This window comes from Arachis hypogaea, chromosome 19, assembly GCF_003086295.3.
Source record: "Arachis hypogaea cultivar Tifrunner chromosome 19, arahy.Tifrunner.gnm2.J5K5, whole genome shotgun sequence".
Taxonomy (NCBI): Eukaryota; Viridiplantae; Streptophyta; class Magnoliopsida; order Fabales; family Fabaceae; genus Arachis; species Arachis hypogaea.
Window position 1 is genome coordinate 158,895,732 of NC_092054.1, and position 20,910 is coordinate 158,916,641.

At 34.9% G+C, this 20,910-nt stretch overlaps 4 protein-coding genes across 4 annotated transcripts; 1 reads left to right on the forward strand and 3 right to left on the reverse strand.

Annotated features, from left to right (window-relative positions):
- Window positions 1-507: 507 nt before the first annotated feature.
- On the forward strand, window positions 508-1,428 carry LOC112779961 (E3 ubiquitin-protein ligase ATL6-like). Its single transcript, XM_025824312.2, has one exon. It carries the CDS (start codon window positions 508-510, stop codon window positions 1,426-1,428), a length of 921 nt encoding a protein of 306 aa, XP_025680097.2.
- Window positions 1,429-8,124: 6,696 nt separating this feature from the next.
- Window positions 8,125-9,320, reverse strand: LOC112775873 (membrane steroid-binding protein 2). Its single transcript, XM_025819770.3, has 2 exons — window positions 8,770-9,320; window positions 8,125-8,687 (listed from the first exon to the last, which is right to left on the reverse strand). Exons 1-2 carry the CDS (start codon window positions 9,090-9,092, stop codon window positions 8,402-8,404), a joined length of 609 nt encoding a protein of 202 aa, XP_025675555.1. The 5' UTR covers window positions 9,093-9,320; the 3' UTR covers window positions 8,125-8,401.
- Window positions 9,321-12,005: 2,685 nt separating this feature from the next.
- LOC112776604 (F-box/LRR-repeat protein At3g48880) lies at window positions 12,006-15,168 on the reverse strand. The gene is made up of 3 exons (XM_025820812.3): window positions 14,736-15,168; window positions 13,182-13,576; window positions 12,006-12,787 (listed from the first exon to the last, which is right to left on the reverse strand). The coding sequence occupies exons 2-3, from the start codon at window positions 13,538-13,540 to the stop codon at window positions 12,229-12,231; spliced, it is 918 nt and encodes a 305-aa protein (XP_025676597.1). The 5' UTR covers window positions 13,541-13,576; window positions 14,736-15,168; the 3' UTR covers window positions 12,006-12,228.
- Window positions 15,169-16,953: 1,785 nt separating this feature from the next.
- LOC112776574 (uncharacterized) lies at window positions 16,954-20,232 on the reverse strand. The gene is made up of 2 exons (XM_025820779.3): window positions 20,020-20,232; window positions 16,954-19,590 (listed from the first exon to the last, which is right to left on the reverse strand). The coding sequence occupies exon 2, from the start codon at window positions 19,514-19,516 to the stop codon at window positions 17,246-17,248; it is 2,271 nt and encodes a 756-aa protein (XP_025676564.1). The 5' UTR covers window positions 19,517-19,590; window positions 20,020-20,232; the 3' UTR covers window positions 16,954-17,245.
- Between the last annotated feature and the right edge of the window lie 678 nt (window positions 20,233-20,910).

Here is a 20,910-nt window from a genome sequence, read left to right on the forward strand (position 1 = left end):
TCAATTATCAACTTTACATAAAATCTAAAGAATTTGAGTTTCCACCTAATTATAAACAAAATGTATGAAATATATACGCCTGAGAATATCAAATAATATTTATTATATTTTTTTCATCTAATAGTCTTATATTTACACTTTTTTTTATTAAAAACATAGCAGTTCTCAAAAATAAAATTTGCTTGATGAGAAAGAAATGACAGCCGTGTTAACTAAATTAAATTGGTTTTGTTTTGTATTCCATGAAAAGCGAAAGTGCGGCGTTCAGTTCAGCATGCATTTTGATATAAATATGACAACTACTTCCTTCCTTCCTTCGTTCCTACTTCCCTGATCCTATGAAATTGGTCAAAAACCCAAACACAACAAACTTGAATAAAAAAGAAAGGAGCTATGCTTGAATCCAAATTCAAACCTAAACCATTACACTTGCAATTCTTGCTCATGCTCATTCTCATTCTCCATCAGCATGGCAATGGCACAGAGGCACAGTCCCCGCTCCAGCCGATGAAACCGCTTTCCTCCAACGACAACCCCTGGGACCCTTCAACCTTCCTCTTCATCGCCACCATCCTCGGAACCTTCATATTCCTCGCCGCGTTCGTAGCCTTCCTCCGCCGCTGCACAGAGCCATACTTTACTCAACAACAGAGCAATATCACACACTTGCCCTGTTCCTGCTGCAACGGCGGCATCAGCCCCGACATCCTCGAAACCTTCCCCATCGTGTTCTATTCCAGCATCAAGGACCTCAGAATCCGCAAAGAAGCTCCGCTAGAGTGTGCCGTCTGCCTCACCGAGTTCACCGGCAACGACACTCTTCGGTTGCTTCCACACTGCAACCACGTGTTCCACCCTCCCTGCATCGACGCCTGGCTCTCTTCCCACGTCACCTGCCCCGTTTGCCGCGCCAATCTCAACCAATATCCCTCCCAAGTCGCCATTTCGGTGATAACACAATTGAGCGGCGAGGGAGAAGAAGAACACGAAGAAGACGGTTCTGGAAACAGAGCAGAACAGAGCGTGGGTGGCGAGAGCATAATTGAGGGGAGCCCGTTGGCGCGTGACGCGAGTGAGGGACAGCGGAACAACGAAGAAGATAAAGGGATGCCGGAAAGAGCGGCAAAAGGGAAGCTTGGTGGGAAGGGGAGGGTTCTGAAGAGGTCGAATACGACGGGGCACTCGGTGGTGGAGGCAGGAGAGTGTATGGAGAGGTATACGCTGAGGTTGCCGGAGGATGTGAGGAGGTACATTATGGTGAACCATGGGGTGATGATGACGCAGCGTTCGGCGAGCTACAACGCGGCGGAGTGTTCGAAGAAAGGATTGTGTTGGAGTGACACGGAAGGAGGTAGCAGCAGAGGTAAGAAGGGTCAGAGCTCTGTTAGAGGGAAGGGAAGAGTATGGAAGAATAATGGAGGGCAGTGAGTAGTGAGAGTATCAATTTCTGCTCATGCTGCTCTCTCTGTGAACACCCATGGTAGCCACATTATGAATCAACTATGTTTTTTTTAAGAAAAGTATAGATAGAGAATGAAAATATAAAGAATGAATATATTGGATGTTCATTTGTGTGCAGATAGTTATTCTAATATTAATATTTAAGTGAGTAATTTAAAAGTATAGTGTGTTTTGATTTGATTAGTGGTTGTTCATATTGTGCAAAAAAAATTATTGGTTACTTATATAATTTTTTTTTATTATTTTAATTTTTTTAGTCGAATCATATATTTTTTGTTTTTGGATATATTCGCTTTTAATAGCTTACTGATATTGAACGGTAGCAATTAGCAAACATGTACAAATATGAATGCCAGAAAAGATAAGAGAAAGCAATATATATCTTTTTGTTCCATTTGTGGAAATGTTTACGGTGCACTATTTTCTGGATTTAATTTGTAGACATTATTGGCCTACAAAAATCTTCGCTAATCCCTTAATTTAACTTGATTAAGGTGCGATTAATGTAAGATTTGAGTTGCTATAATAACATTTTTTGGATAAAATTTGATGGGTGGTTTAGTTTGGAATAGAAAAGAATAAAGAAAAATTATTTACATTAGTAAGAATGTTTAACGCTGAAAATTTAAGTAAAGATACAATTATGTGAAGTTATAAAATTAGATAGTTAAATTTAGTTAAATAATGACAGATTTGATTACATTTTTATTTAATAATTTTGACGTATTTTTAGGGTTAAGTATGGTTCGGTTTGGTTTGAATTTGTATTTTTTTATATATGTATCCGAACCAAACCAAACCGATTAAGAACGGATTGGTTCGATTCGGATAATTGGATACCAGAAATTCATAAAAAAAAACAAAATTTTTATCTTAAAAATTCAACAAGTACAATAAAATAAGGGTGTTCGCGGTGCGGTTTGGTTCGGTTTTAAGGGAAAAAGTCATCCGATCCGAACGCTTAATTTATATGCGGTGCGGTTTGGATTGAATGAAATTTTTTTGGAAATCCGATCCGATCCAATTCGATTACAAGTGGTTTAGATCGGTTTGGATTTACGGTTTTTAAAATAAAAAATTTAAATACATATAACAAGTCTCAACATCAAATTTTAAATAATCAACAATGACATAACAAGTCTTAACAATATCTTAAAAAGCCAACGATAACATAACAATAGAAATAAAATTATAGGTTAGTTAAAATAAATAAATAAATAACATTTTCAACATAAAATATTTATTAAATAATAATAATACATGAATAATAGAAAAATGTATAACAAATTGAACATGTTATAAGTATAATTGTAAACATAATAATAAAATATTAATATTATGGCACATTGTGCGGTTTGGATTGGATTGGAATGGTTATGAAAAGTAGATCCGAAATCCAATCCAATCCAGTGGTTTATAAAAAATAAAATCCAATCAAATCCGAATTAGTGCGGTTTTAATCGGTTTTCGGTTTGGATCGGATTAGATGAGCGGTTTAATTTGGATCGGTTTGGATTTGAACACCCCTACAATAAAACATATAACATCAATAGAAATAATCCAAACATGTTAAACATCAAATACATTAAAAACTAAACTCATTAAAATCTAAACATATTAAAAATGAATATTAATGGAAAAGCCATATATATATTTTTTATTTTTTTATTTAATTATTATATGATTGGGTTCACGGGTTGCTTCGGGTTCCGCACCCCCAAAACCAATACCCGAACCAATCACTAATAAAATTATCGGTTTGGTTCGGGTTGAACCCGATTACCCGTTGATTTCAGAACCAATTTAATTGGTTTGATTCGGATTCGAACGGATAATCGGGTACCCGCTATCCGTGCTCACCCCTACATATTTTAAGTATAAAATCTTTTTATATGGCAAATTAGCAGTGCAATTAGGTATTTTTAAACATAAAGCAAATAAATCTTTAAAAAAACTAACTAAAAGCTGAAAATAAAATGACAACTAACATTATTATAAAAATTGGTGGAAACTTAAGTGCAGTCGACTTCACGTGAAATTGATACCTGAGAGCCATTAGATTAAATGTTATCAACTTCTCCTGGAGTCGACCTCACCTGAATTTTTATCATGAAAATTATTTTGACACAAAAATGTTTGGTGTATTTTACTTTTCGCGGGAGACTACGAGATCCAGAAGGTTCGAGTGATGTTCAAAGTTGCAATCAAGTGAGTATTATATGTCATAATGAAGGGAGCATGTATCTTCTTGCAGATTGTAGTAGAATTATAAATGCATCAAACAAACAGAAAATGAGTGTCCCATGTATATACGTGGTTGCAATTTCGCAATGTGGATAAGGTGAATTGACCACGTGCTTATCTCATTGAGAATGACAGGGAGCAATGCATGCCATGTTGCTTCATTTGAAGAATAGAAACACTAACAAATACCATTTCATGGCGTAACAAAGTGGTTATCGTGCTGCAAGGCCGATACGTGGGTCAAGAAGACGGCGAAGAAGTTGCACGTGAAGGTGTTGGTTAAGATGGTTAACTTCCAAGATGTGATGTCCCTACATGCTTTACATGGATTTGAAGGACAAGAAGGTTGCGGTGCTAAAGGAGACCAAGAAGAGGCTCGAGAAGAAGTTCAAGACTGGCAAAAATCTTTGGTTCTTTACCAAGTTCAGATTCTAAGCATTTCGAAAAACAGTGTCGTTTTCATTTTAGTTTTCTTTGAAAATTTTTTGCTATTACTTTTGGGATTTTTTGTGTTGTGAGTTTATTCACGATAATAATTTTGTTTGGATTTTAATAGTTTCAGTTTTGAGATTATATTTTTCAAGTAAATATATGGTTGTTGAATCTATTTGTCTTAAATATTTAATTTAGTTTAATCAGAAAAAAATAACTTAATAATAAATAGAGTAATTTTAGCACCAAATTAAAGAGAAGAAGAAGAATTAGGATTATATAATGAAAAATAGATCAAATTGGGTCTAATTGTAGTCTAGCTATATTAATTATTCATTGCACACTCTAATATGGTACAGAAGAGCCACATCATAAGAATTGAGTCACCACCAAAAAGAAGTCCAAGGACTATTATGGTATTCGAAACTCAATCTAAAAGATCATTATAATAAAATTGGAAATTCTCAGGACCAGCAAATATATTAAGATTTAACCATCATTCAGCCAGTATGCATTTTTATGCTGATATTTTTTTTTGTGTATTTGTTTTCTATTTGTTAAGTTTGCATCCATTTTTATTAACATGTTTATGCTGGTTGTTTGCTAGCCCAAAAGTTAAAAAACTGCTGACTCCCTAGCAGTGCTCTAATAAAATTTTAAGAACTAAGTTAGATAATTATGTGAATCTCAAAAACTATTACTAGAATTTACTTCATAGCATTACAAAGGTGAAAGGTCTAGGTAGAAGTAGAACCTCCTAGTTTTATTTAATTGTTTATTATATGTAGAATTAGTTAAAGAATACCATAATAGCTCTAGTTAAAAGTAAGGCAAATCCTTGAATTAAATGATGTTTTTTTTCTATTAGTTGTTTATAGTATTTTTTAGTCTAAGAAATTAATAATTAATTTGTTGTGGATTAAAACTTTATTTGAGAGTTTATCATTGACCAATAAATTGCAATATGCATAAAACCGAAATTAGTGTGGGTTTTATTGTTTTTCCAGTGGGTTTTTTTTGTCAGGATTGGTGTGGGTCTTAACCTTTGTTTTCCAAGTGCAAAAAAAAGAACGTTTTGTTTTTATTAACCCTATAGGATGTAGTTAGGGTTTTTACTTCAAAAAGTCCCACCATTATCCAATGAAGAAGAATATTCCGCTTGCCAAAAGGACTTCCTAACGTAGTTAATAAACATATAAGACACACAAGGTCTGTCTAAAAGGACCAAAAAAAAAAAAACTTAGGAAGCTCAATCCAAAAAAAAAGCTCAAGAAGTTGCTATTACTAGTATGAAGTTCCAAAGACCACTTTAATAGTGCTTAAAAAGTCAATATTGTGGTGAATAAACTATCATGACCAAAATTACATGCGATCCCATCCGGTTGCACTTTGATTTCTATATATTCATTCAATTCCCTAAAAGCTGTACTTGTGTTTGGTCAACGATCAAAATGCAACATTCTGATGAGTTCAAGATATAATAATAATAGCACTAGTACTAATTCCCATGCTAATTAGCTATCTTCCTTTATGATTCCTAGGGGATCGGTCAAACTAAATCTCTATAGAACTGATGAGATTTTAGGGTGTAAAATTCTGTGGTCACTGATGATCAAACTAGGGTGAATTGAATAGAGCATCATATAAGAATATAAACACTGTATCATATACATTCTTCTAGGGAAAAAAAATGAAATATCATATGATCACATGATAGAAACACACATCAAGACAAATGGCTTAATCCAAAAACAAATTAAAGGAGTACTTGCAAACTTTATTCCCTTTTTTCTAGTTATCTATTATCTGCATAATCCATAACCAGCTTCACCTACCTTGCCCTACATATATATGCCATAAAAATTGACAACAAAAAGTAATTATATTAATGGGTAAAATATATTTTTTGTCTCTGAAGTTTAGCAAAAATTTTAAAAATACCCTTAAGTTTTATTTTGTTTTAATTTTGTCCTAGAAGTTTTCGATTTGCATCAAATATACCCTTAACGGCTAAATTCTCAAAAAAATTAAGACAAATCTAACAATAATGCATGAAAACTATGCTTGATTTGCTTGTGTTGAGGGTTGTTCTTATGAAATTGTTGTTGAATTGGTCTTAAATTTTTTGAAAAATTAGCAGTTCGGGGTATATTTGATGCAAATCGAAAACTTTTAGGACAAAATAAAACTTAGAGGTATTTTTGAAACTTTTGTCAAACTTCAGACAAAAAATATACTTTACCCTATATTAAATAACACTACACATATATATATGTACCCCAAAATCTAGAAAGGAAATAATAAAGATGACTAACTCTTAATTTATGTATGCATAAGGGATCCAGGAGGATCAATTATGAAGACGGTTTGGTCCTGAAGGAACCAGCCGGTGTGAAACTGCATGAATTTGCTTCTTGTTCTTGGACTTGGAATTCAAAGAGGAAAGAATAGCAGAATAACTTTGCATAAACATGGAGGAATGCTTTTTCTCTTCTGCTCTCCTATTCCAATCAACATGATGATCATTGATTAAACGAGAGGTTGATCCTTGCAACAATATAGACAGCACAAATATGATGAGAAGCAGAAAAAGGATTGAACGTCTTGGAACTCCCATCATAACCCTGGTCTGAAAAGGAGAGACTATAGAATGAAGAAATTTATTATTATTGCTTCTAAGAATACTTGAATGAAGCCTAAGGCAAGCTGGCGAGTCTATAATAATAAGTAAGCAATATAGACATATTAATTACAAGGTGTGAATTCATGAATAAAATAGTTTTCAATCGTTGAGAAAGATGATTTGTTGCTAAGCACATTATGCGACTCACGCACGTATGCCAAATGCCAGAGGTTGACTTTGCTCAAACCAGACAAGTGGCTACGTAATTAAGTGATAGAAGAAATTATTATTAGTTTCTTAATTATGAAACACTCAGATGGATTTTCTGTGCATGTTGGTAAATAAAGAATATTTCATATGCTTCTCACCATTATTGTTAGGGATATAAGTATAATTTGTCAATAATTTTCTGTGAGAGAGAATTTTATTTGAAAATAAGGCGTCAATTGACCTCACAAGTTTGTTTTCAAACTAAGCAATATGTAATCAATAGGAAATTATGCCAACCCATTAAATATTATACGAGTTTAATTTTGATGGACTGACTTACTCAGTTGTGCAATCATAACTGTTCTTTTAGATTATTTATGCTGTCAATGTAAAACAGTTTTACATATTGCATCAAAATTAATTTTTTATTATATATGAAAAAACTCCATTTCATCAATTGATCTCATAATGATAAGTTTCCTTTCAATATTCAACTGTGCCTAGCTAGCTATTAGGATTACCATGCCAAATTTCAATGCGTACTAAACAAGAAAATGAGATAGGCTTAAGATTCTTAAATAGTGATAAATCTAACCCGGTACCACCACCAAGAGAAGTCTGCTTGGTGCAGGCTGCTTCTTAAAATAAAATGAGTGACATAAATGCTGATTCAAGAATGGGAACAAAAGTTGATGAATTTTTTTTACTTATTGAATACATTATATTCCACGGACAAATCCACACGCAATTTCGATTGACCGAATCAAACTCTTAATTGAATAAAATAGTTTACTTGACTTTACGGCTAGACAAGGTTATAATAAAAAAGGTTAATTCCGAATGTCCCTGTCTCCCTCTATTTTAGCATTGCAGAAAACTGAAACCAAACAAGTCCATTACTGGATATTCCCAAAAGAGAACTCCGTAGGCAGTGCAAAGATTTAACAAGGAATCAGGTAGAGTGTAGACTGTGGGGTAGTTCTAACTATTGGAGCATCTAATCCACTCAAAGAAAGATGAGTAAAAATGACATTCACATCATCCAAGGCATCACAGCATCCCCTCTCAATTATCAAATCACATCAGTTACTTGGAACTTCCATCAAGCAGTTTTCAAGTAAAAGAAGCAATGCAAAGTTCATCACAGATACTTCTAAGTTCTAACCCTTCGTTTATTCTTGCCATCGTATCAAATATTAATACAGAAAGACCACTACTTGGCCCAAGATATGCTCCCAAATGTTATTGATCTGTTGCTGTTAACTAATATACATATTATGGAGGAAAAAGAAAGATATCACTCAAACTTATCACTAGTAATTCCTTACTTATTGATCTTAGACTTAACATTCCAACAAAGCATGAATAGCATAGCACAAAAAGTAAACCAGTCTCATATTTTCTAAGGCTTCTCAGCAACCCCTTTTCCATTTACTCATCTTTATGAGCATCAACATGAGAGGGAGTTTCAGAGTGGGCAGCTTCAGTAGGCTTAGAATCAACATCCAAATCCCGTGCAGTTTGTTTGATGGTACCGACCTTAACATACTTGGTCATAAACTTGTATTCCCAGTCTTGTAAGGCTTCAATCTCGAAAGGGCCAAGCCCAGAAATATCCCCAGTGAGGTCTTTGTCTTCAAAAGACATCTTAGCGAGAGCTCTGCTGGCATCCTTGCCTGCAAAAAGAGCATAGGGTCCACCGGGTCCGTAAAACATCCTGCAATCCAAAAACAGGGATTAAACTAGGTTTGACCAAAGGTCAACTCACAATTTCAGAGTTGAAGAAAAAAGAAAGGTACCTGCTTTGGGAGACATCATAGATCTGACCTTTGATGGCCATGAGAAGGGGCTTCTCGGGATCGGTGCCATCGTAGGCCTTGAGCTCCTCCTCAGTTACCTCACCAATCTGGACTGGCGGCTTCAGAGGTGGCATCTGCTCCTCTTCCATATCCCTCTCCCCGTGGCGCCGATAGTCCTCGTATGCTGGCGACCCGAACATCACCGAAACCACGTAGTAAACGGCAAAGAGGAGCGCCACCAGCGTGAAGAAAGTGGCCGGAGCTAGGCCTGTGTAGGCCACGATGGCCTCCTTCACCGTCTCCCATATTTGCTGCACTTCCATGCCTCCTTCTTCTCTCTCTTCTCACTTCTACAGACCCAACCACAGACCAGAGCGATTATTTTTGTTTTTGCCTTTTTATAATAAAATAATACAAAATCAAATATTAGTACTATTATTAACTATTGAGTCCTGCTACAAACATTTTTTTTAACCAACTCTAACTAAATTTACATAAGTCTAACAAAAAAATTATGCGCATAGGATCATTTGTTTTTTTTGCTTTTTCGCATGGTTTAAGTTCATGCATTTTTGTTAGATAATACAAAAATTTATTGATATAAAATTTTACTCATATAATATAAAATTTTTTACACAATACACAAATTTGTATCGCAAATAAAATTTGTTAGTTAGATAAATTAATGTTCTGAATATGTAGTTTCTTAAAAAATTTTATATTGTGCAAAAATTTCTATAATGTAAGTAAAAAATTTTTATTATACACTAAAATTTTTATGCTGTGTGTATATTATTAGTTGAGTATCAATGTTTTAGTTACGTAGAGTTTTTAAAAAAAATTTGTATTATGCACTAAATTTTATGTGTTGTGTACAAAAATTTATGTGATATACATATTTTGTTGGTTGAGTGTCAATATTTTAAACATGTAATTTTTAAAATTTTTTGTGTTGTACATCAATATTTCCGTGTTCTAATTTTCTATATATGTATAAGAGAAAAAAAGTCAAGAAGACGACAACAAAAAATGATGATGAAAAAGGATGAGAAGAAAAAAGAATGAGGAGAAGGAATCAAATAAGAGAATAAGAAGACGACGACGTTAAAAAAGAAGAACATGATGTTGAAGAAGTACAAGACGTAGACGATAATGCCGACCGATGATGACGACGTTGTCCAAGAAGAAAAAAAAAGAGTATTTATCCATTTTGGTTTTCAAAAAATTTTAGACCAAATACTTTAGTCTCCAACTAAAATTAATTACTCGATTGGTCCCTAATAATTAATTCCATCGGTCACTTAGACAAAATGGTCGCTGACAACTCTAACAGGGGACAAAATGGTCCCTGACTCCTCTGTTCAAAAACGACACCATTTTCCCCCAATTTCTATCATATCTCGCATAATCCTAACATTCATACTCTCCTTCTTCACCTTTATAGTCTTTTTCTCCATCTTTTTCTTCTTCCTCTTCAGCTCTAAAATCAAGTCATGGTGTAATTGTCACGTGTGTTGCACTTATCTTAACATGTCATATACCAGTAATACCACACACTTCCCAAATCTCTATGATTGGTACATCTATCTCTTCGCACTTTACTCACCAAAAGCATCCACTTTCATGTCCTCGATAACAGCATCCCCTCCAATCCCGACAACATCCACCACATCCTCAAGACCAAGTTCCACAACTACTCCAAGGGCACACTTATCTCCACTCTCCGGCAAGCAATATAGATTGTTGGATACTAGGACATCATGAGAAGATTTTTCTTCGATATCATATGCAAATTCTCATTTGGAATCAACCCTGAATGCTTCATTCCTTCTCTTCAGGAGTCCAAGCTGACAGACAGCTTTGACCTCGCATCCAAGCTATCAGTACAGCGAGTAATGTCGCCATCGCCGCTCATATGAAAACTGAAGTAATTACTGAATATTAATTCGGAGAAAAAACTGAATGAAGATATCAGAGCGGTGGACAATGTGTCCATGGAGATGATAGCTAGGGCAGAGGAGGAGGGAGATGGCGACAACGACGACGACGACGGGTCTTAACAAATCGGACATTCGAACTCGCTATCTAGATTTATGGGATCTATCGAAGATGACAAGTACTTGAGAGACATAGTCATTAGTTTCCTGAGTATGAATTGGTTGAGAACAAGTTGATAATTTTTCTTCTTGTGAACATTGAAGTTACAGAGCGTGCATTGTGTAGTTTGAAGTTGCAGTATTAGACTGTTAAAGTTATGCGAGATATGATGGAAATTGGAGGAAAATAGTATCGTTTTCGAACAGAGGGCGTTAGGGATCATTTTGTCTCCTGTTAGAGTTATCAGAAACTATTTTGTTTTTTATTAGAGTTGACAGAGTAAAGGAACTAAGTGACTGACGGAGTTAATTATTAAGAATCAATCGAGTAATTAATTTTAGTTAAGGACTAAAATGTCTGGTCCAAAATTCTTCGAGAACTAAAATTGACAAATACTCAAAAGAAAATGACAACAACAATAATTAAAAAAAGAGAAAGAGAAAAAAGAATAGGAAAAAGAAAAAAGAAAACAGTAGCACAATTTGTACATACGTATGCTTGAAAAAGCGCACTGAGATTTAATTAAAGAGGAATGCTAGGGAGCCAACAGAATTTGTAATGTATAGCTATCAATTAGCCATCATCAATATTTTTAATGTTATGAGATGACATCTAATGGTGTAGGATTATTCATTTTTCTTTTGATAGTTAAATGCTATCCAGATTTCAATAAAAGTGCTGCCCCTTAGACTTTCTCTTAATTAAATACTTGGTTTAAAAAAATTTGGATACCTAGCTTTATTATATTACCTTTGCCGTTTTTGGGAGTTGGTCAAAAGTCGATATAGTTATCAAATTATCATTTTTTTTTTCTGGAGGGAAAATTTTTATTTTGAAATTGCGATATTAGACTATCACTATCTTATGATCAGTCTAATAAGTTCTAACTTAAGCTCCATGAACATGATGCACGTGCTTTCCAATGCATTTCTCATCTGTTTTCTCTTTGATGAACATGATTCAAAGATACCATCCACTCGCCGCAAAATCTCATCTAATATATCACTCTCAGAAGCTCCCGTCTCTTGATTCCACATATACTAATCAAGAGTGCCAAACGGATTATGTCCAGTGTAATATTACTCATTGGTAACATCATGCATTCCATATTTTCAATCAGCCATAGTTAACAACGTGACTTACACTTAGAGCATTGAACATTTATTATTCCTATGTACAGTTACAAACTTACAATATTCAGTTAACACCTTCTAGAGGGTATCGACACATTCATCTTAACAATTCAGCTTTTGTTTATTTCATCTACAACTAAGGGAGCAGAATACTAAACAACAGAAAATGTTACAGACATCTGTAACAACCGCATCACTCACTATATTAACATACCACTTTTGACTCTGCTTAGAGTGCAAGGGACCTGACCTCATCTGCTTTCCACAGCCCCTCCTCGTACTTGTACCACCTAACCAGCCCTTCATCAGTTCTTGTGCGATTGCACATGATGCAGTTGTCGTCCATGCACGTGATGAATTCGCGCAGCCGAGAAGCCTTCCGTCGGATACTCTGATCAATTTCTTTGACAACTCTTTTATGCTGAGGAGGTGGAACGGCTTCCATCAAGATGCAATGTGATATGTTGAGCACTTCTAAATGTTGCAAGCCATCTAGGATCACAATAAGAACATCCTTATACAGCATTGAACATCGAAGGCTCAAGACTTTCAATTTCGGAAGAAACTTAGCAAGAGATGAAGCGAAGTAAATGTCGCATGGCCCCATGATCTTTAGTTCACTGAAGTTCTTGCAGTGATTTGAGATTTCTTCCAGAAGATATGGGGGATTCGCTATGCTAGGCATTGTCAAAGACTCGAGATCTTTCCAGCCGCGAATAGCCTTGCACATTCCTGTTTTCTTAATTCTGTTCCATGCTGGCAGAACAAGCCGTCGGAGTTTTGGGCACCTGCAAAAGGGATCAAGACAATTAACTAATCAGGGAACTGCACATGCATTCTCCATTTTGAAGGACTGTCATAGTTCGGTAACTGAAGACACAAAAAAAAACAAAGAAAAAAAGGGAATGGAAGTAAACTACTCTATTTTGTAAGTTTTGCTAACAGTTTATTACTTTTCAGATACATTCCAGCACAGGAGGGAAAGAATAAACAAGAAAGTCTGATGAAAAGCTAGTTTCAAAAAATTATTGTTTTAGCAACAAGCAACGTTGGCTTTACAATCAATTCATAAAATATGTCAGCATATCATCAAACTTTAAGTTATAAGAATTAATTATCATATATATAGAATCATAGAGAATATGGACTTATATGTTTACATAAAGAGAATGTTGAAATTACCTTTCAGCAGTGTATGTCAACTGTTCATCACTCACATACAAGTTGAAGTGAAATATCAAAGTCATTATACTCTGCCTGCTAAGACTCAAGGAAATCTTCAATAAACGGGTTAATTTCCTGTCAGACCGTCCATCAACATAAACAAATGGCTCCAATGGAATCTTGATGAAATTAGATTTTAACATTGACAAATCAAGTGTCTTCCAAAGAAGTGGATCGCAGCAAGCCATACGCCACGCACTACAAACATGAGCTATGCCAGCCGTTAACTCAAAGATGTCGAGCAGCTGAAAAATTTTCACCAAAATATCTATGTCCAGATCCTCCCATCTCCTTATGCTATAATCACCATCTTCCATTATGCCAATTTCCTAAGATTCTTACTGAATTTCAATCTATAAAAAAAATACCAACAACTAGTTCAAACCACTAAATTGAAAAAGTATATAGGAGAACATATAAACAAAAATATACATATTTATAAATAAACAAAGTGGGACAACAATTAACAGCATCAACACATTGTCAAATATTTGGTTGTCTTCGGCAGTGTAGTTAAAGGTGGCAAAAGGCATGATGTTATTTATGCATCTTAAGTTTAAGTTTAATTAGGTTAACTGTGATTTATTTATGTATTTATATGAAGTAGCATGACATATATATTTATGAAAATGTCATTGTGGAGGATCTTATGATCCATGTTATGTTCCACATTTTACGTGTTTGCATCCCCCTCAATCCAATGTAAAATCATAATCTTAGCTAATAGCAACCTCGAATATCACAAATGTTCATAGATAACAGAGGATGCAATGTACTAAGATGATCAAAAGGGACAAACCATAAAAACTAAGAAAGATGTAGGTAGATTCCATTTCCTAAGAATCATATCAAGGCACTAGCTTTTCATTTACACAAAGGAGGATTTAATCCAGAAAGTGCTCTGTTAATTGTTATTATACTCTCAAGTCCTAAGAACCACCCTACCTACAATTTCAAATTACAAGACAACTTTGGTTGTTATTATTCAAGAAATTAGCAGAAGTGATACTGGTTCGATATCACTGAATCACAGAATCAACTTGTATCCAAATTCCCCCCTGATTAAAATAGATCCTTGACTCAACCAATCTCAAGTCGCAAATCTGGTATGGGTATGGGTATGAGTATAGGGCTAGTTTTGGAAAAAAGAAGTACCTCATCTTCAGTAATTGAAAATGAAATGAGTGAGAAATGAAGAATTGATAAGAAAGAACAAGAGAATACCAACTGCCACATTCAATTGAGATTCTCTGCACCAGATCTCAAAAGTTGGAAATCCAAAACAGAACAAGTCCATAACCAAATACCACCGCTACTCTGATTAACCAAATCTAAGAAATCCAGAATTCGAAATGAAAACAAAAGGAGACATGGAAGTTCAAACAATTATGGGTGGATCATTCTAGATGGAGATCTCCAATTTCCTCCAGTTTCTTTAAAAAAAATTTCCGTCGACATAAGTAGTTTGATAGGCAGAAAAGAGAAAAGAGAAAAGAGAGAGGGAGTAGATACCATGAGACAAGAGAAGCAGTGTGCGATGGTGATGAGATTGGCGTCGTCGTCCTTGTTGAGTAGCAGTGTTGAGGATGAACAAGTGCAAAGGTTTTGAGGTGTCCATGTTTTTTTTTTCTTTTTTGTTTGGGGGGTTTTTGTAATTTGCTAATTTATATTATTCAGACATGTAAGTAGAAAATGGCAAAATGGCAATAAAGTCCAGATTCGAAGGGCTGGATGAAATTTACCGAAAGAGGCTTGGCTTTTTTAGTTTCTGACATGGAAACGTCGGGTTAGTTTTGGGGCTGACAGGAAATACGAGTGACAAGTGTTGCCTGCCAGTTGCTCTCTCTCTCTCTCACGTGAGAACTGAGATGAGATGTGATGACCGTAGCCAGTTAGGTAGGTAGGTAGCTGAAACATGTTACTCATTGGATTTGATTTGTTTCCACTTTTGATGTAAATATTTCTGCTGCTTATAAAATATTGAGAAAAAGACAAATAGATCTCTAACATTTTGTCTTGCAGATATTTTTGTCCTTTACCATTGAAAAATACTTTTAAGTCTTTGACCTTCATAAAATTTGGACGGATCAGTCCCTCCGTCCAAATGCCTCCGTCAGGGACTAATCTGTCCAAGTATTGTGAAGGTCGGGGATTTAAAAATATTTTTTAATGGTTAGGAACGAAAATGTCTGCGGAACAAAAAGTGAGAGAGTTATTTGTCATTTTCTCTAAAATATTTGATTTTGGAATTTCACTCATATATATTAATACATATGCCCTTAATATTAATACTCACATTAGGAATTTATCTCATCATTTCTTAAAAAAACCTAAAATTTTGAGAGAGGAAAATGGGTTAATTGAAGAGTACATTAGCATTTTTTAATGTTAGTATTTGTTAACGAAGTGCTAATCTAGATTTTAAGTTGACTTAGATTTTGGCTTTTGAGAGGATTAAAGGTGAATTTTTAATTTGACAATGATCTAAAATTCTAAATAAATAAATTGGTGGTGGAGTAGGATCGAAGTATGTATACTTAAGGTAAGTATAGTATCCTTTGTTTATAGTGTAAGGCAGGGAATATATATATAAAAAAAAAACATGTTTATTTCGTGCCATATTTACAAATGATTCGATATTGATTTAGTTTGGTGGTCTCAAGAGATGTTTTTGAGCTACTTGAAACAAAAACAAAAGTCAGCTCCCTTTCTTAGGCCAGACAGTATTACTGTATTACTAACATATCAGGAATAGACACGTGGAACAAAGATACCCAAACTCCTTGTAATGGTTCGCAAACTCTGATCTTGAATGAGATAATGATAACCACCAAAAATATTGCCCTCTCAGGTAAAGATATAGACATCGTCTCTACTCTCTTACACTTTCAAACTCGGCAAACAAGATGTAATCTATAACGAAAAGTACGGGGAGCCAATGGAATATCTGTACAATAAAGGTTTAGGGAGTATTAAAGATATAACTATTAGTGTTACCTTTTTCTATCAGCGTAAGCTTCTGGAATAAGTGGTATCATAACATGGTATTAGACTTCTAGATCCAAAAGGTCATGAATTCGATCCTTGGTAAACTCCAAAATCAACTTGATGTTTATTATCCCTAACGAGTTCAAGTCTCCTATCTTTGGTTAAAAAAATAAATAAAATAAAATTTACGAATTCATCCGCAATTCCACTTTGTTCTCTTGATGGTGAAGAGCGCAGACTAAGATGAAGAATTTGTATGACTATATTATTATTTTGGGTTTATAATATATTTTTTTTTGGTGACTATTGGGTTTATAATATGTGTTACTTACTTTATTGGTTGGAAAAAAAATATTTTAAAACAAAGATAAAGTAATAAAATAATATTTTAATTATTTTTACATTCGAAATATTTATTATTTGTAAGTTTTATTATCTTAATTTAAAGATAATTAAAATATTATTTTATTATTTTTTTAACTTTTTCACTTCAGAATAGTTTGATCTTATTAGTTGTGCACTAACCACCTAACATAAAACCAGTAACTGATTACAAAATTGTTATTAAATACCCTTATTTAATAATCATTTTATAATACATTTTTTATTATTAAATATTATACTAAAATATGAGAATGACAAATATATTAAACTAATAACAATTTCCAAAATGAAACTGGAAATCAGAAGAGTTTTGTACTCAATACAAATTCACCCTGTAACTCTAAAGAATTAAAGTTCATTAACCACTAACATTAATCAACCTTCTTATTAAGCGTGATTTGTTCATTGTCAATTACTCTTTGGGGAAAGAGACACTTTACCTACTAACATTTTTATTTAACAGCCTTATCAATTCAACACTTCAAAGGGTTGCTGAATAGAAAATAGAATTTCTAATTACAAAAGGTAACTAGAGAACAACAAACTCATGCATATCTGTACACCCTTTCAAGTGAGTCCATGTTGTGCAATGAGGGAATAAGATTAATGTTGATAAGTATTGGAAACTGTAGCTCTTTTAAATGTTGGTATCATAAGAAAGGACTGAAATTACCAAGATTGCCTGGATCACCAGGAAAATGTTCGGTTGAATCTTTTGATGAGAACAAACTTTGATCTGAAAAGTAGCCAGAATAACCTGGATGGGGAGTAAGCAAAGCATTTACCTTCAGAGGATCACCATCCTCTGAGTTGATATTACATGGAAACATATTTGTGCTACTGCTGTCATGAAATGAAGATTGGTATTCTGGCAGCATGAAATGTAATGGATCAGAAAGATTCGTTTGGTGAATGACATTTGTGGAGACAGTTGCAGGCAATGGGATCTGAGGAATAAGGTTTAGACTTGGGGTTTCATTATTTGCCTGCAGTCCGGCTATCCTCACTTTCAAAAACTTTCCATCAATTCTGAAACCATTTAGATGCATTATAGCTAAAGCTGCATCCTGGGAATCTTCATATTTGACAAAGCCATAACCTTTACTGATGCCAGTGGTTCGATCCTTAATAACATCAGCTTCAGTGATCTTACCAAATGGGGAGAACAGCTCAATCAATCTATTCTTGTCAATTGACGGCGGCAAATAACCAACATAAAGGTTTTTGTCGTTTATTTCCTTTCCAGGCCTTATTTGTCTATTCTGCACTGAATTAAGACTTGTTCCAGATCCGCATGGAAAGTTACTGTTTGGTGGAAACAATGCAGTAGCAGGATAAGTTGGGATTGAAAGGCTGCTGCTACAACCAGTGTCAAATAAATCGAAATTAAAAGTTGAACTAAGGTTAGGGCATGCATAATGTCTGTGTCCCTTATCACCACACACACTGCACACATTTTCATCTCTCCGTGTTGCTTTCAGTTGAGCCAGCTCCTTTAACTGTTCGCGCTTGTGCTCATTTTGTCCTTCTTCAACTGGAATTAGCAGTTTTTCAACCATGCCAACTGCTGCATCCAGTGATTTTTGGTTGTCAGCTTCTATTAAAACATGTAAATCTTCTTCCTCAGAGTCACATTTGCTAGTTGCTTTTGAGGAGCCTTTACCTCTTAGAAGAATCGTAGCCCCAGATTCTTTTTCCATCTTCTTCTGTGTGTTTCCACGAGGACCAATAATAAGTCCAATGAAATTGTACTCTGGATATTCTTTCACTGGTATGTAAAGCTTTTTTAAGAGCTTTGGGGGCTTGTATTCAGGAGGAGGGTTAAAATCCGGGTTTAATGTCATCAACTTAGATATGATATTTAAGTTAGGTAGCTGAAGTGGACCCAGCATTTTCATTTGAGTTTCTTCACTAGACCACCTGGTTTTCCTCCTTTTGCAAGTCAGATCATCATTCGTTCCATCTCCACGAGGTTGTGGTTCCCATCTACTACGCCTTTGTTTTGCCGACCTTCCTGAAACTTCTTCTTTGGAACCAACTTTATCGGTAGTTGCCACAGAAATCGACTTGTCACTACTGAGTTCCAGTCGAGAAGCTTCTGGCTCTAAATTTTGGCTTTGCGTTCCCTCCTGCTTGCATTTCTTCTGTGATTGATACGATGCCTGGGATAATAATGGAACTTCATTACATGATGCACCCTCCCACTTGATGTTTACTACTGGATCCTCTTCAGGATCTTCCTCTAGTTCCTCAGTTGATTCCTCCTCTGGATCTTCCTCCAGTTCCTCAGCTGATTCCTCCTCGGGATCTTCCTCCACTTCCTTGACTGATTCCTCCTGTACATCTTCCTCTACTTCTTCACCTGATTCCTCCTCTGGATCTTCCTCCAGTTCCTCGGCTGATTCCTCCTGTACATCTTCCTCCAGTTCCTCAGCTGATTCTTCCTCTGGATCTTCCTCCAGTTCCTCAGCTGATTCCTCCTGTACATCTTCCTCCAGTTCCTCAGCTGATTCTTCCTCTGGATCTTCCTCCAGTTCCTCAGCTGATTCCTCCTCTTGATCTTCCTCAAGTTCCTTGGCTGATTCCTCATTTGGATCTTCCTCTACTTCCTCAGTTGATTCCTCTTCTGGATCTTCCTCAACTAATTCCTCCTCTGGATCTTCCTCCAGTTCCTCAGCTGATTCCTCGTGTGGATCATCCTCTACTTCCGAAGCTGATTCCTCCTCTGGATCTTCCTCTAGCTCCTCACACAATTCCTCCTCTTCCGGATCTTCTTCTGGGAGGTCTTCAAATTGAGCCATTGAGTTGCCAACCCTGTCCGAAGGATTCTGAACAATGTGTTTCTCCAATTTCTCAATGCATGATTCCTTCTTTGATCTTTTATTAATGTCATTCAAGCTGTTGCTTAACTTATTTGGCATTATACTTTGGTACTTCTTCACATATTACAGGCAGAAACAAACCTCAGAATGGTCCTTAATGCTATGCCAAAATTCTGAAACAAGAACTTAGCAAGTTCATTACCACTCCAACAATCTGAATTGCAATTAGAGCATAAAGCAAAACAACTCCTTCATTTCCACTTTATATGAACTATTCTAGAAATGGAGAAAGGTCAAAGCTTTGCTATCATAATGCACTTCTAACAATTGAAGATAAGTCCCAAATTGAAGGTTGTAAAGGAAAGCTAACTTAACAAATGAAAAGCATTCTGTTAAAAATTCAGAGCCACGACTAAACTCTATTTTTCTTTACAAGTAACCATAGTTGCATGCGAAGCCAAGAAACTAGTTCATAATATGAATATGGAGGGCAGTAAAGGATGAATTTTGATCAAAACCCAGAATCAGTAAAAGGGGTAAAAACATATTGGTAAGTTTTGTTATGGGGATAATTTTGTATGAATAAATATGAAGCCCCAAACCTTTCATGTGCTTGTTCTTCAGAATGCGGAGATGTTATGTGCATCTGAATCTCTGAGTAAGCTGCTCCAAAGCGGTAATATGCGTGAAACCCGTCAGAAATGATCGACTCGATGAAGCTATGCTAAGCAAAAATCCCTCTTTCGTTATCAATCCTCGACGCTTCAAAGTTGAACTTATTTATTTATTTATTTTCATTCAAAAGGAGAACCTTCGAAGTAGGGGCGTTCGCAGTGCGGTTTAATTCGGTTTTAAGAAAAAAAAAGTCATGCGATTCAAAAGCTTAATTTATATGCGGTGTGGTTTGGATTGGATAAAATTTTTTTAAAAATTTGATCCGATTACAAGCGGTTTGGATCGGTTTGGATTTACGATTTTTTAAATAAAAAAATTAAATACATATAACAAGCCTTAACATCAAATTTTAAATAATCAACAATGACATAACAAGTCTTAACATATTTTAAAATGCCAACAATAACATAACAATAGAAATAAAATTATAGGTTAGTTAAAATAAATAATATTTTAAATATAAAATATTTATTAAATAATAATAATACATGAATAATAGAAAAATATATAACAAATTGAACATGTTATAAATATAAGGGAGTGGATCCTCTCCAGTGAAAAAAAAACTGGATGGTGTCTAGTGTAGGATCTCACCTTTCATTGTTTTCTCTCCTATTTAATTTTGGTCCCACTCATAGAATTAAAGGTGAGAGATCATATTTTATTCTCTCAAGTGTTAAAAAAAAATAGAGAGTATCAATTTCCATAAATATAATTGTAAATATAATAATAAAATAATAATATTATAGCACATTGTGCGGTTTGAATTGGATTGGATCGGTTATGAAAAATAGATCTGAAATCTGATCCAATCCAGC

Excerpts from the sequence above, each read along its gene's own strand:
- LOC112779961 (XM_025824312.2), top strand. The coding sequence starts at position 508 with ATGAAACCGCTTTCCTCCAACGACAACCCCTGGGACCCTTCAACCTTC.
- LOC112775873 (XM_025819770.3), bottom strand. The coding sequence starts at position 9,092 with ATGGAAGTGCAGCAAATATGGGAGACGGTGAAGGAGGCCATCGTGGCC. Across the intron at positions 8,688-8,769 it reads TATGATGTCTCCCAAAGCAG|GATGTTTTACGGACCCGGTG; the intron begins GTACCTTTCTTT and ends TTTGGATTGCAG.
- LOC112776604 (XM_025820812.3), bottom strand. The coding sequence starts at position 13,540 with ATGGAAGATGGTGATTATAGCATAAGGAGATGGGAGGATCTGGACATA. Across the intron at positions 12,788-13,181 it reads TTGACATACACTGCTGAAAG|GTGCCCAAAACTCCGACGGC; the intron begins GTAATTTCAACA and ends TCCCTTTTGCAG.
- LOC112776574 (XM_025820779.3), bottom strand. The coding sequence starts at position 19,516 with ATGCCAAATAAGTTAAGCAACAGCTTGAATGACATTAATAAAAGATCA.